Genomic DNA, 13,133 nt, shown 5'->3' with positions numbered 1-13,133 from the left:
GAGAAACTTGGGATTCTTAATGGGATGAGCATAAGCTCAATATGAATGAACAGGATGATATGGCAATCAAAATGAGGATGCAATTATAGATTGCATTAAAAGAGTCCTAGTGTCCAGGATGAAGGAGGCAATAGTCTGGCTGACCTCTGCCATGGTGAACATGTCTAAAATATTGTATTAATTTCTGGATACCATACATTAGCAAGACACTGAAAAGCTAGAGTGTTGAGAGGAAATTGACCCAAATGATGAGGACTGAAGACCATCCTATATGAAGATATGTTGACAGACGTTGGGATATTTAGCCTAGAGAAGAGAAAACTCAGCAAATATTCAGGTCACTATATTCAATGACCTGAAGGGGTATCATGGCATGGGAAAGAGGGATGAGACCTATTCTGTTTGGCCCACAGGGCAGAACCAGGAGCTAAGGGTGAAAGTTACTGGAGAGGCAGATTTTAGCATAATATAATGAAAAAGTCCCTAACAATTAGAATTGACCCAAAGTGGAATGGTTTATCTCTTAAAGTAGTGAGATCCTCATCACTAGAAGTGTTCAAGTGGAGGCTAGATGGAGGCTAGACTTATTGGCCCTGTTGTAGAAGGGATTCCTCCAGGTAACTACAAGTTAAACTTGAGATCACTTCCAGCTCTGAGCATCCGTGTGTGTGCTTGTGTGCGTGTGCATGCATATGTATTTTAGTAGTGATAGTGAGAAGTTCTCATACCACTTATGGCTGCCCCTGGAGAACCCAGAAGAACACAGGCTTGGAGCTTTCTCAGCAGATCCACAGTCGTTTCTCCTTGGACTTGAGAAGACCCTGCTCAGAAGACCCTTGGCTTTCAGGGACTTCACTTCAGAACCCTCCATATTCCAGACTCAGATACCATTCATTGCCTTGGAAGATAAGGGGCTGTAGAAGTTGCTTTCCATAACTACAGCTGAAGAGATTTCCTCAAACTGAGGAAGGTGGAAAATCCACATCTGTACAAATGCTGGGGCTCCGTCACTGCCTCCCAAACCACTTCCAGAAGGTCACAGCCATGTGTCTCACCCGGAGGAGGAAGAGGAGGAGCCAGGCTCGGAATTCCTCCAGGGCTTTTGAGCCCAGCTTGGCCTGACCACAGTAGAGACTCAGGGCTAGTCCAAGCAGGATACAAAGGCTGAGGCACAGGAACAGAGAGCATCCAGATGACCACCTGCCTGGGGCTGCAGGTACAGCAGGAGGAGACAGCAACAGAATAGGGTTAGTGTTGGCTCATTGGCAGAACCAAGCAGACCATGCTTGGGGTCAAGCAGGATGAAAACAGAACATGGAAACTTAACTCTGGAAATTCTGTGATGCTGTGGACTGTGACAGTGACTCACCCTCAAGAAAACTTATCATCTAATTAGAGGAGATAGGACATAGACAGAAATAACCACAATACAAGGAATAATGTAAAAAGATGGAGTTGCCTGAGTCAATCACATCGGCCCCACTTAAAGTAACCAACAAAATGCCATGCCCCAATAACTTTGTCAGGTGAGAGCAATCAATCAATAACTCCTAGGCATGAATAAGGCCTAGACATCTCTATTAAATCAATAAATCAAAGCGTAAAAAGTCCTTGATCAATTTAGAAGACCTTGAAAGCCATTAGATGAAAGGGAGTGAGTTGCAACAAGAAGTACATTGGCTGAAAAAAGTTGGTCATGCCCTGGAGGATGTATATAGAACAGGAAGCCAATTCAGAAATGGGGACACAAAACTCTGTCAGCATTGACAAGGAGGGAACCTCCAGCTAAGTTCCAGAAAAGAACTGGCTTGGAGGGGAGGAGAAGAGTCCCCCGCTTTGGCCTCTTGTGAACTTTGGACGACACAGCCACTTAAGTTCCTTGGCCTCTGGGCACATATGCTAGTATGTAGAACTTAAAGCTAGGCCTTTCCTGATTCTAAGGCCATCTTACTATCCACCCTTCCTGGATGCCTTTCACCTTACATTAATGTCCTACCAGTGTCCCTGGAACAGCAGCTACTAGTCTCTAAAGACAAATTAGACACACTAAAGGAAATGAAGGATTAAGATTCTTAACAAGGAGCCCAGGAGAAAAGCTATATGCCAAGATGATAGGGAACTTCATGACTGCTCCTGTTAAAGGAAGAAAAGGACTTACAAGAAGCCGTTAGTTACTACTTTGCTAGATACACTCTCTAAACATGGGACCCCTTTCCTGTGAATTCTCCGTGTATTTGTGGGAGAGTGTGTCACAGACTCTGAAGGGATGAGGAGTGGGGACTGCTCTGGGGACCTGATTTGATAATCTGAATTGAGATTGGGGAAGAGCCAAAATGAAATGAGAAACCTTTGTCCTTGCACAGGTTCTACGTGTTTGAGGTGGGTCAGGATTGGTGAGAGGGTTAGGAAAGCTTTGCAGAGAAAGAGCATCTGAGTTGGCTTCTGAAGGAAGGGAGGGAATTCAACAAATGTGGATGGTAGAGGGAGTCTATGGAGTTCTGAACTCAGTCCTGGTAAGAAAGGGGCAAACATACCTAGGAGAAACTGCATGCTCAAGTAGTGGGAGTTCCTGGGCCCAGTCTAACAGAAAAGTGGAGCTCCTGGTTAATGCTAGCCTTTTGGAGAGAGAAGATCAAATATGTAGCCCCCATTGTTTGAAGAGTGGCAAGGAATTATATAATCCCTGGCAGTAGAAAGTAAGAGAGTCTGGTTCTTTCAGTTTTTAGACACTATGGCTTCTAGAAACCTCAAGTTCATTTCCCATTTAGGGGAGTCTAAGCCTTCCTAAGTCTCTGCAGCAAAAGTACCATTCAGCAGAATGCTCTGGGACTGTTTCCCTCTTTCAAGTTACTTCCAGGGCACAGTGGTTGGCACACAGTCGGTGCTCAATAAATGCTTGCTAAATTAAATTTCTTACCAAGTGAAAGCCAAACCACAGGGTGGGACTAAGTGGGAGTGAGGGGTTGGAAGAGTTCCTACAGAGGCTGTGGGGGGAAAGGTGAGATTCATCAGAGAGAAAAGAGAATTGTATTTACCATTGTAGGCCATGGTGAGTCTTAGTGTTTTTGCATTTTCTCTGAAGGTATAAAAAAGGCTGTTTTTACTGATATGTGCATTGTACTCTTTTACTCACATCCACAGAGAGCTAAACTCAGAGATGTAGTTTGAGATTGCCTCCAGGAACTCTGGGTGACACAAGCCAAAGAAAGGGATCTTTATGGAACCACCTCCAAGTCTGGACTTGGTCTTGCATCCCTAATGCCTGGTAAAGGGGTTAGCAGTTTGCAGTTGTTTAATAAATGTTTGCAGAAATAAATGAAAAAAGTGGATTTTGGTTTGATTTCAGGAAAACTTCCCCCAAATGAGAGCTGTCTGAAAGTGAACTGGACCTCAAGTAGAGCCTGGAGAATGCCTTACTGGGATGTTGCAGAAGGGTTGCCTGTGTAGGTTTAGGTCAGAGGCAAAGGCAGCTAGGTGGTGCACTGGAGTCAAGAATACCAGAATTTAAATTGAGCCTCTTGAAAGGTCTTGGAATCAAGAATACCAAGAATTTAAATCCAATCTCAGATATTTCCCAGCTGTGTGACTGAAGTTCAGCAAGTCACTGAACTTCTGTTTGTCTCAGTTTGCTCAACTGTAAAATCGGGGTAATAATAACACTACCTCACAGAGTTGTTGTGAGGATTGAATGAGATGGCATTTGTAAAGAACTTGGCACAGCGCTTTATAAATGCCCATTCTCTCACTTCCATTTATGTTTGCGTTCTCTAACAAACCTGAGATTCCAAGGTGCTGATCCTGTGATATTTCTCTTGAGCTACAAATTGCCTTATCCAGAGGATTACTGTGGGCAAGGCCCGTCTTCTCATTCACACTATAAATATGTGGGCACAGCCTGTGTCTTGATGAGTAAAAACAATTCATCAATTAGCCCTGTTACTTTTTGTGTGACCTTGAGTATATAATTTTTTGACCCTAGCCCTCCTCTAGAAAGCAAAAGGATTGGATGAGATGGTCTCTGATATTCCTTCTTGTTAGAAGCACTATAATTCTCTCCTCTCTCCCATAGCACCTATTGCAAGTCTGAGTGAGGATGACTTGGCAGAAGGGGGCTTTCCCTTTCCCTAACTCTTGGGCTCCTGAGAGTGTGGGAGCAAAAGGCAGGCTTAGAGAAGGGACAAGACTTCCTCTGAGCGTCTCCTCCACCCTCTGTCTAGTTTCACTGTCCCTGGGGAGCAGTGAGTTTTTGTTCAGAACTTGTCCCAGGACAAAGTCAGTTAGGCAGGGAACTGCACCGGGGAGGGGCTCGGCACTTACCTACAACTGTGTCCACATAGGCGATGTCTAGGAATTCAAACAGAAAACAGGAATATTAACACATATCCTAACAATGGAGTCAAAAGAAACAGTTGACTTAGAGAGAACCTGGATTGGAATCCCAACTCTGTAACTTTCTACATGACCTTAAGGAAGGTCCCCTGTCTGATCACACCTTTCTTTTTATCAGAAATGAGGGGGCTGGGTTACATGATTTCTTAGGACTCTTTCAGCCTACATCTTTATAATAGCTAATCTTTTTTTTTAAACCCTTACCTTCTGTCTTAGAATTGATACTAAGTATTGGTCCTAAGACAGAAGAATGGTCAGGGCTAGGTAACTGGGGTTCAGTGATTTGTCCAGGGTCACACAGTTAGGAAGTGTCTAAGGCCAAATTTGAACCCTGGACCTCCTATTTCCAGGTCTGACTCTCTATCCACTGTAGCTCCTACTCTTCTTAGAGTATTTTGTTTTTTTACAAAATTTTTTCTTTGTAATACAAAATTATTTTACAAAAAACACTTTCTTCACATCAACCCTTTGAGGTAGGGATTGCAAATACAGTAGGGCCCCCTTATTTGTGGTTTCACCTTCTCTGTAGTTTAAAGGGAGAACCCCACAGTAGTGATCTGCCCCTAGAGGCAAACTCTTCTGCTTTCACTTTATTTAGATTTTTTTTTTTTGGTGGGGGCTTGGGAGGTCCCAGAGCACTTTGAGTGGAAGGGTAGGAGTGGGGAGAGAGAGCACATATATGGGTCAGCAGGTGTTGACTTTTATCCAAGGTTTTAGCTATCTAGTGTAGGTCTTGGAGTGTATTCCCTGTGCCCCCCCCCCATCACCTCCCTGCTGAGGTTGTGAAAGTGAGAAAATTGAGGATTATAAATCTGATGTGACTACCCCAAGGTCACTCAGCTGATGTGCCAGAGCTGGTTGGGACTCCAATCTCAATTGACTCCAGGACCAGAGGTCATTCTATTGTACTAGAGAGAATTATAATAGCAATAATAATAATGCAATACAGTAGGCATCTATTAAGCACCTGCTCTATACATAAGATAGTGCTTAAGGCTGGGGAGTTTAGGTCAAATGCGGTTCCTGTCCTCACAATTTAGAGTCTATCCAAGGAGATAGGGTATCATCAACAATAATGATGATGATAACTCACATTTATGTGGCACTTAAAAGTTTGCTTCACAAGTGTTTTTCTCACAAAAATCTTGTATGGTGGTTAATGCCAGTAGTATTCTATTTTAAATATCACCATAGGGGGCAGCTGGGTATCTCAGTGGATTGAGAATCAGGCCTAGAGATGGGAGGTCCTAGGTTCAAATCCGGTCTCAGACACTTCCCAGCTGTGTGACCCTGGGCAAGTCACTTGACCCCCATTGCCCACCCTTACCAATCTTCCACTTATGAGACAATACACCGAAGTTAAGGGTTTAAAAAAATATCACCAGTAGTTCAGCAAGGCATGTGTAAATCCTTCCTGATTCCAGCAGCCACATATGGTAATACAGTTCTTGGGTAACTTGGGGATCCCAATGCCACTGAGTACTTCTGGGACTTCAGTTCCAATTCAGCGCTGAAGGACTGATGGATTTCAAGATGATTTTTGTCATTGAACTATTTTCAGACCCGTATGATTCTTCATGATCCCATTTGGGATTTTGTTGGTAAAAATATTGAAGTGGTTTGCCATTTCCTTTTCCAGCTCACTTTACAGATGAGAAAACGGAGACAAACAGGGTGAAGTGACTTGCTCAGGGCCACTCAGTTCATATGTGTCTGAGACTGTATTCAAAATGAAGTCTTTCTGACTCCAAGTCCAGTGGAGCGCCCTCTAACTTCCTCACAGAAGAATTCCATGAGAGAAGAATTCCTTTCCAAAAGTCACTTGCAATTGTTATTGACTTAAAAATATATTGTATTTTTATTTAGTTAAAAAGCTTTCCAATCACATTTTAATCTGGTTCAAGCCTTATTCAGGGGTTGGCCAAATGCCTGGTGAACTACAAGTTTGACACTTTCAATTTAGGTCTTTCCAAGGACAAAATGTGGTCTTTTGTAGGTAAAGTCTTACTTGTTTGCTTTGGGCCTAATAGTATATTTTCTCTAAAGAGTTTGGGATTATGCAAAGCTCACCAGCGTTTGGAAAGCTGAAACCTTTTGAAAGGTATTTAGGACCATGGGAATTTAACTGCATTGGCTGGTAGCAATGAGTTCAACAGCAACACTCCAGGGCTCTGATTGAATGAGTGTGATCTTGGAAGGGTCATATCCATTCTTGCCTCTCCCACAGTGAAACCAAGCACAGGACTCTGCATGCTCAATATATGTTTGTTCAGTAATTAAATGAAAGACCTTTGAAAAATTAAAAAGACGGGAGGTAGGGAGACCAGTTGAGAGGTTATTATAGAAGTCTGAATAAGAGCTGCTGAGGGCCTGATCTGAGATTATAGAAAAGAGAATGGAAAGGAGAGGAATGAATGTCTGGGACACTGATTGATGTGGCAGTTGGGAGAATAAAGGACTGCAGAGAGTAAAATATTATTACAGTGTTTTGTGTCTAGAAAAGAAGAAGGAAGTAGGGATGGTGGTGATGGGTTTGAGTGGAAAATGAGCTCAATTTCCCAGATTGTTCAGTTAATACCCCGGCAGGGCTGGAGAATGGCAAATTTTTCTTCCTTCCTTCCTTCCTTCCTTCCTTCCTTCCTTCCTTCCTTCCTTCCTTCCTTCCTTCCTTCCTTCCTTCCTTCTCTCTCTCTGTAAAAAAATTTATTTTGATATATAAACAAAGGTCTAAGAAAAGGGAAATGAGAAAAGGAGCATGAAAATCTAAAGGAACAAGAGATTGTAAATAATTGAATGGGTTTATAAACTCTAGCTTACTAGTTGCTGATCTTATTAAAAACGGGTATGTCAAATGTGGCCTCAGTCACTTCCTAGCTATGTCACCCTGGGCAAGCCATTAAACTCCCATTGCTTAGTCCTTGTCGTTCTTCTGTCTTAGAAGTGATAATAAGACAGAAGTTTATAAGGGTTTAAAAAAATGGGTAGGTTGACTTTAATTCATTCTTTCCTGTTTTCTCAGTCTTTTTTGAACTTTTTTGTATATATCAGATGAATTTGTTGTCTTTATTGCTACCTTGAATATGTAGTTCTCAATGCATATATTAATCTTTTGCTTCTGCCTTTTTGAGTTTATCATTCTGTATAAATCTGATATTTCTTTAAGTTGTTCACGTTAATCATTCCTTACGACACAATAAGTTTTCATTTGCATTCATATACCGTAATTTGCTCAACCATTCCACTGGATGGATACTTCATTTGTTTCTAGTATTTTAGCTATGATAAATAGTGCTGGTAGGAATATTTATGTACTGAGAGCTCTTTTTCCTCCTCTGTCAATAATCACCCTGGGGTAGAGTTCCAGGAATAGGATCACTGGGTCAAAAAGGACACACATTTGGGTATCATTATCTTCCTGTATAATTTCTACTCTCTCCAAAAATGGTCTATGAATCTGTAATTCTAGCAGCAGTGAGAGAAATTCTGTTTTTCCTTAGCAATGCTAAGCATGGATTGTGTTCAGTCTGATCAGTTTCAGTAAAAGTTCGGAGCTGTTTACATCTGCATCTCACTGAGAAAGAGATTCTGGCCATTTTTTATGATGAAAATTTTTGTTTCAGTCTTTAAGGAAGGGTCGTTTGGATACAGTGACCAGTTATCTTTTGTGTATTGGCTCCACGGCAGAAGAGTGGTAAGGGCTAGGCAATGGGGGTCAAGTGACTTGCCCAGGGTCACACAGCTGGGAAGTGTCTGAGGTCAGATTTGACCAGTTATCTTTTGAAGAATGGCTCCAATCTAAAACATTTTTATGAGTTCCTTACAATTTTTGAATGCTGGTCTTTTATCAGAAAAGATTTATGCAAAATTACTTTCCTCCCTTTGTGTTTCTTCCCAATTCTTTTCATTGTTCAAAGGATTTTTATTTTTATATAATCAAATTTATTTATTTAAGCTCATAAAATTTCCTCCAACTCGTAACTTAAGAATTTAACTATTTTCACAGTTGTAAAAATATATAACATGTATATTACAAATATATTATGTAATATATACACATATAAATATGTATATTTAAAAAAGTGATGTATGTTCATCTCTGTGTTTCATATTTAATTCATTGATCCATCTGGAATTTATTGAAGTTTATGATAGGAGATGTTGGGTCACCTTTTTTCTTTTTTTCTTGGTCAGACTACTAACCTATTTCCCCAACACATTTAATTGAATAATTTATAGCTAGCATTTATAGAGGCACTTTAAGCTTTACAAAGTGCTTTATGTATATTAACTCAGTTGATTCTCAAAACAACCTGGTAAAGTAAGTGTTAATATCATTCTCCTTTTACAGGTGAGCAAACTGAGGCTGAGAGGTTAAGTGACCTGCCCAGAGTCACACAACTAGGAAGTGTCTGAAGCAGAATTCAAATTTGAGTCTTTCTCACTCCAAGTCCAATGTGCTATCAATTGTGCCAACTAGCTGCATTATTTAAATTAAACCTGGATAACAGAAAATTAAGGTGAAGCTGTTTTCAATAGGAGCAGGAAGGTGGCATTGAACCTGGAATGAGGAGGATTCATCTTCTTGAGTTAAAATCCAGCCTTAGACATTTATTAGTTATGTGACCCTAGGCAAATCATTTAACTTGGTTTGCCTCAGTTTCCTCATCTATAAAAAATGAGCCAGAGAAGGAAATGGTAAACCACTCCAGTATCTCTGCCAAGAAAACCCCTAATGGAGTCATAAAAAGTCAGACAAGACTGAAATAACCAAGCAACAAAATATGTGCCTCTTTCTCCCTTTTTTTCCTTAATTGCCTTTGATGTACTTTTGTTCTCTCACATTAATTTTGTTTTTATCATGCTTAATTCTTAGATATGTTGTTATTTAGATTATTTTTTAAAGATCTTGATTTAACTGATTAAACATATTCAGTTGGAAGTATTATCATCAATCCAATATTAAATCAGCCTAAGAACACTTATCATCTTCCTAATTATATAGTCCTCTTTTTACTTCTATAAAGTTTATTTTATAATTGAGTTTATTGAGATATATGCGTGTTTATTCCCTCATACTTAATATACTTCATTGCAATTTCAAAAGGCATTTTCTTTTTATCACATTTTTCTTGATGTTAATTAGTGAGATATTGAAATGCTGCTTATTTCCATGGGTTTGTCTTATATCCTATTACCTTACTTATATTTACATGTTATTTCAGTTAATATTGTTGTTTATTTTATTGTATCTAAATAAATTACCAAGTCATTTGCAAATAGAGACATTTTTGATTTCTCTGTGTCAATAATTAATCCTTATTTTACTTACTGCTATTGCCAGTATTTCTAGGATAATGTTGATTAATAATTGTGAACTTGTGTTATGCCAATTAGCGTTCTAATATACAGTTGTGAACATATCATATTTTCCAGGAACTTATTTAATATTTTTCTACATATATAGATCCATAGTTTTTTTCCTCTGCCATATCATTCCCTGTTTTGCATATTAAAACCATATCTGTTTCTTAAAAGGAATTGGGTTGAGTGACATCTTTTCTTAATTTTTTGAAAACTTGTGATAAAAAACTTGTTTTCTGAATGCTAGAATTCACTCATGAATATATCTGGTTCTGGTGTTTTCATTTTTGTTTTTCCTATGTCATAGTTCATTCATTAATGGCCTATTTGCTTGATTTTTTTCCAATATTGATTTACTAACACAATTTATTTTGTATATTTGAGTATTTTGCATTTTTGTAGGTATTCACTCATTTTTTTGCCATATAATGCAGCATAATATTGTTTCCTTTTTTATGACTTGTTATGATTTCTTCTTTATTGTTTTTTATTCTGGCCAACTTCTTTTGTCTTCTTTGTTAATATATGTAATAGTTTATCCATTTAAATGCTTTTAATAAAATTATTTTATTAAATTGGCTTTCTTATTTAAATTTTGTTAATTTTCATTTGACCTTAATGAAAGATTTTCTTTAGTGTCCATTTTAGGTGTATTAATTTGCTGATGTTTTCATTTTTTAAAACTGAAAGACTTCATTAATCTTCTCTTTCTCTCTTTTACTAATAGGCAAATAAATTATCTTGGAATTACTTCAACTGCATTCCACAGATTTTGGTAGACTGCATTATCATACATATATGCCCATATTTTTCTATAATCTGGTCTTTCCAGTCATTCTTAAACAAGACATTTTTACTTGTTAATCTCTATTGGAGCCTATATCTTTTGGTCATGTGTTCTGTGTAAATCAATAATAGCTAACCTTTATGTAACATTTCTGGCACTGTGCTAACAAGAACTTTATAATTGTTGTTTTGTTTAATCCTCACAACAACTCTGTGAGGTAGGTACTATTATTAAACCCACTTTGCAGATGAGGAAACTGAGGTGAAGAGAGGTTAAGTGACTTGCCCAGGGTCACAAAGCTAGAAAGTATCTGAGGCTTGAATTGAACTCAGGTCTTCTTGACTTCAGACTCTGCCTACTGAATCAGCTAGCACACAGATACTTCCTGTGACAAACATTGGAAAACTTTGACACAACTTTCAATCCAGATATTCCTCCAAACACACTCACAGCATTAAACCCAATTTCTGGATGAGTTCGTTTGTCCTCATTAGTAAGTTTCCTAAGGATTATTCAGTCGTGACTCTTCATGACCCCATGTGGGGTTTTCTTGGCAAAGAGACTGGAGTAGCTTGTCATTCTTTTTCCAGCTTATTTTACGGCTGAGGAGCTGAGGCAAAAAGGTGACAATCTTGTTTTATGAAATCCCAAATTGACTCTTGTCCCATGAGAACTGGCTTTCAGGAAACCCACTGAGTCACCTTAGTACCAGAGTGAACAATAAACCATCAAGCACCCTAAATAGAATTAAATATCTTTTTTCTTTTTAGTTTCTCTTAATGTATCTAGGCTGTTCCCAAGTATTCTAACCTTTGGTTACACTCTCATTCCCAAGCCTTTCTATAACCAGTCAGTTGTACCTCTTTGGTTATACTCCCTAAGGCATAAATAAATATCCTTAGTTTGGTGGAAATGCCAATTATTGGTGTCTTTACCCAGCCAGCGTTCCCAGAGCTCCCAGAGCGATGGCTCTGTGTGGTGGCCATATGATCATTGTCTCTCTTATCCTGATTAAAGACGAGTTCTATTGTAACTACTTTGGTAGTTCTATGTTTTTTTTTTTTCAGGTTGACACTGGGTTAAGGGACTTACCTAGGGTAATACTGCAAGTAAGTGCCTGAGGCCAGATTTGAACTCCTTCATGAATGAGAGTCTTCCAGATTTCAAGTCTAGTGCTCTAATTACTTGCCACCTGGCTGCTCCTTCCTTAAAGGTAGGACTTCCCCTCCCCTCCACCCCCCCTTGGTATCCTTGGGACTTGGAACTGTATCTGACACAATAAGCACCCAAATGCATATTGATTTGTTTATTATTGTCCTTCAAATTTTCTTTTTAGTGTTTATCTCCCCTCCTCCCCACCAATTCCCTCTTCAAACACAAATACTTCAACACATTTACAAAGCACTAACTTTACTTTCTGGCTTGGTTTAATTGACTAAGTTTTTTTTCTCTTTATAGCAGCAGCCAAATTGTAGGTTCTTAATGTTTGTTGAGTGACATTTCTTTGTTTTCAAAGATTTTTAACATTACCCACTCTCCCCTCTTTCTCCCAATCTTTTAAAATCACAATTTGTGACCTTCATAATCAAAACTTTCCCCTTCAGGACCCTCCATTTACTTTTGTTATTGTATTATTAAGCTAATAAATATTTTCTGTTGGTTAACGGGTCTCCGACATCCCCATCCTCTCCCATACCAGGCGCACATTTGTGACCTTTAATTGCCAATTCAAAAGACCTTGCTGCTGGCATTTGCAAATAGTGAAAATCCTTTGCTGTCTGGAAGATCCCACGTGATGGTTCCAGGGTAGGAACCATGCCAATATTCTGGTCATTCTGATGTACTTTTTGATACCTCATCCTCCAACAACACAACTGTAGAATTCTCCTCCTCTCTATCTGCATAAGTGTTGCTATTTCTGTACAACATTTACATGGTCCCCTTTCTGAATCTGTGCTCCTATCCCATGAGACCATATGAGACTATAACAATCCCTCTGAATTTTTGTTTCCTTTGAGCATGAATGATAATTCTTTCCCATCTACTTCAGTTCCTCAGCCCCATGAGATAATTTCAGGTCATAACACGACTATTGTTATTTTGCCAACCCCATATAACATTTACACAGAGTCCCCGTCTAGTGATTTACTGATTCAGAATTTTACTTCATGGTCACCAGTGATTTGCATTTCAAATATGGTCTCTCCAGGAATTATAGTACCTGGAGGCTTGTTCCTGGATTGATTTGCATATGAAAGGCACCAGCCAGTCTTTTTACTTTAGAAACTTGGAAATGTTGTGGGGAATCAAACATATGTTGTTTATCTTTGAATATATTTCTTAGTTTAATTCAGTAGAAGATTCACAGAAGAAGTTCAATTTTCTTTACTTTTTATAAATCATGTTCCAGCTTTTTCTCTGTTTTCTCATGATGGGTGAATAATCCTGTGAAATTCAAATTGGGGTGCCTTTGATGATTGAGGACAATGTGTGTTGGGGGGAGTTGAATCTGACTTTTCTCTTTGAGGAAGTCTGGTGAATTATATCCATCTATAGTTGTCTTGAAAACTTGTTATTTCTGGGAACTTTTCTTAAG

The 13,133-nt window shown here is 39.0% G+C and overlaps 1 protein-coding gene across 1 annotated transcript in view; it reads right to left on the bottom strand.

Annotated features, from left to right (window-relative positions):
- Nucleotides 1–1,007: 1,007 nt before the first annotated feature.
- C2H14orf180 (chromosome 2 C14orf180 homolog) overlaps nucleotides 1,008–13,133 on the bottom strand; it is a 46,322-nt gene continuing 34,196 nt past the window's right edge. Inside the window, exons 5-6 of the mRNA XM_044661888.1 lie at nucleotides 4,318–4,344; nucleotides 1,008–1,210 (exon numbers count right to left, since the gene is read on the bottom strand). Coding sequence (XP_044517823.1) covers nucleotides 1,008–1,210; nucleotides 4,318–4,344 — 230 coding nt within the window. The remainder of the gene's footprint in view (nucleotides 1,211–4,317; nucleotides 4,345–13,133) is intronic.

The sequence above is a fragment of the Gracilinanus agilis genome, chromosome 2 (genome assembly GCF_016433145.1).
Source record: "Gracilinanus agilis isolate LMUSP501 chromosome 2, AgileGrace, whole genome shotgun sequence".
In the NCBI taxonomy this organism is placed as follows: domain Eukaryota; kingdom Metazoa; phylum Chordata; class Mammalia; order Didelphimorphia; family Didelphidae; genus Gracilinanus; species Gracilinanus agilis.
The sequence above is the reverse complement of the archived record's forward strand: the minus strand, read 5'-3'. Positions and strand labels throughout refer to the sequence as shown.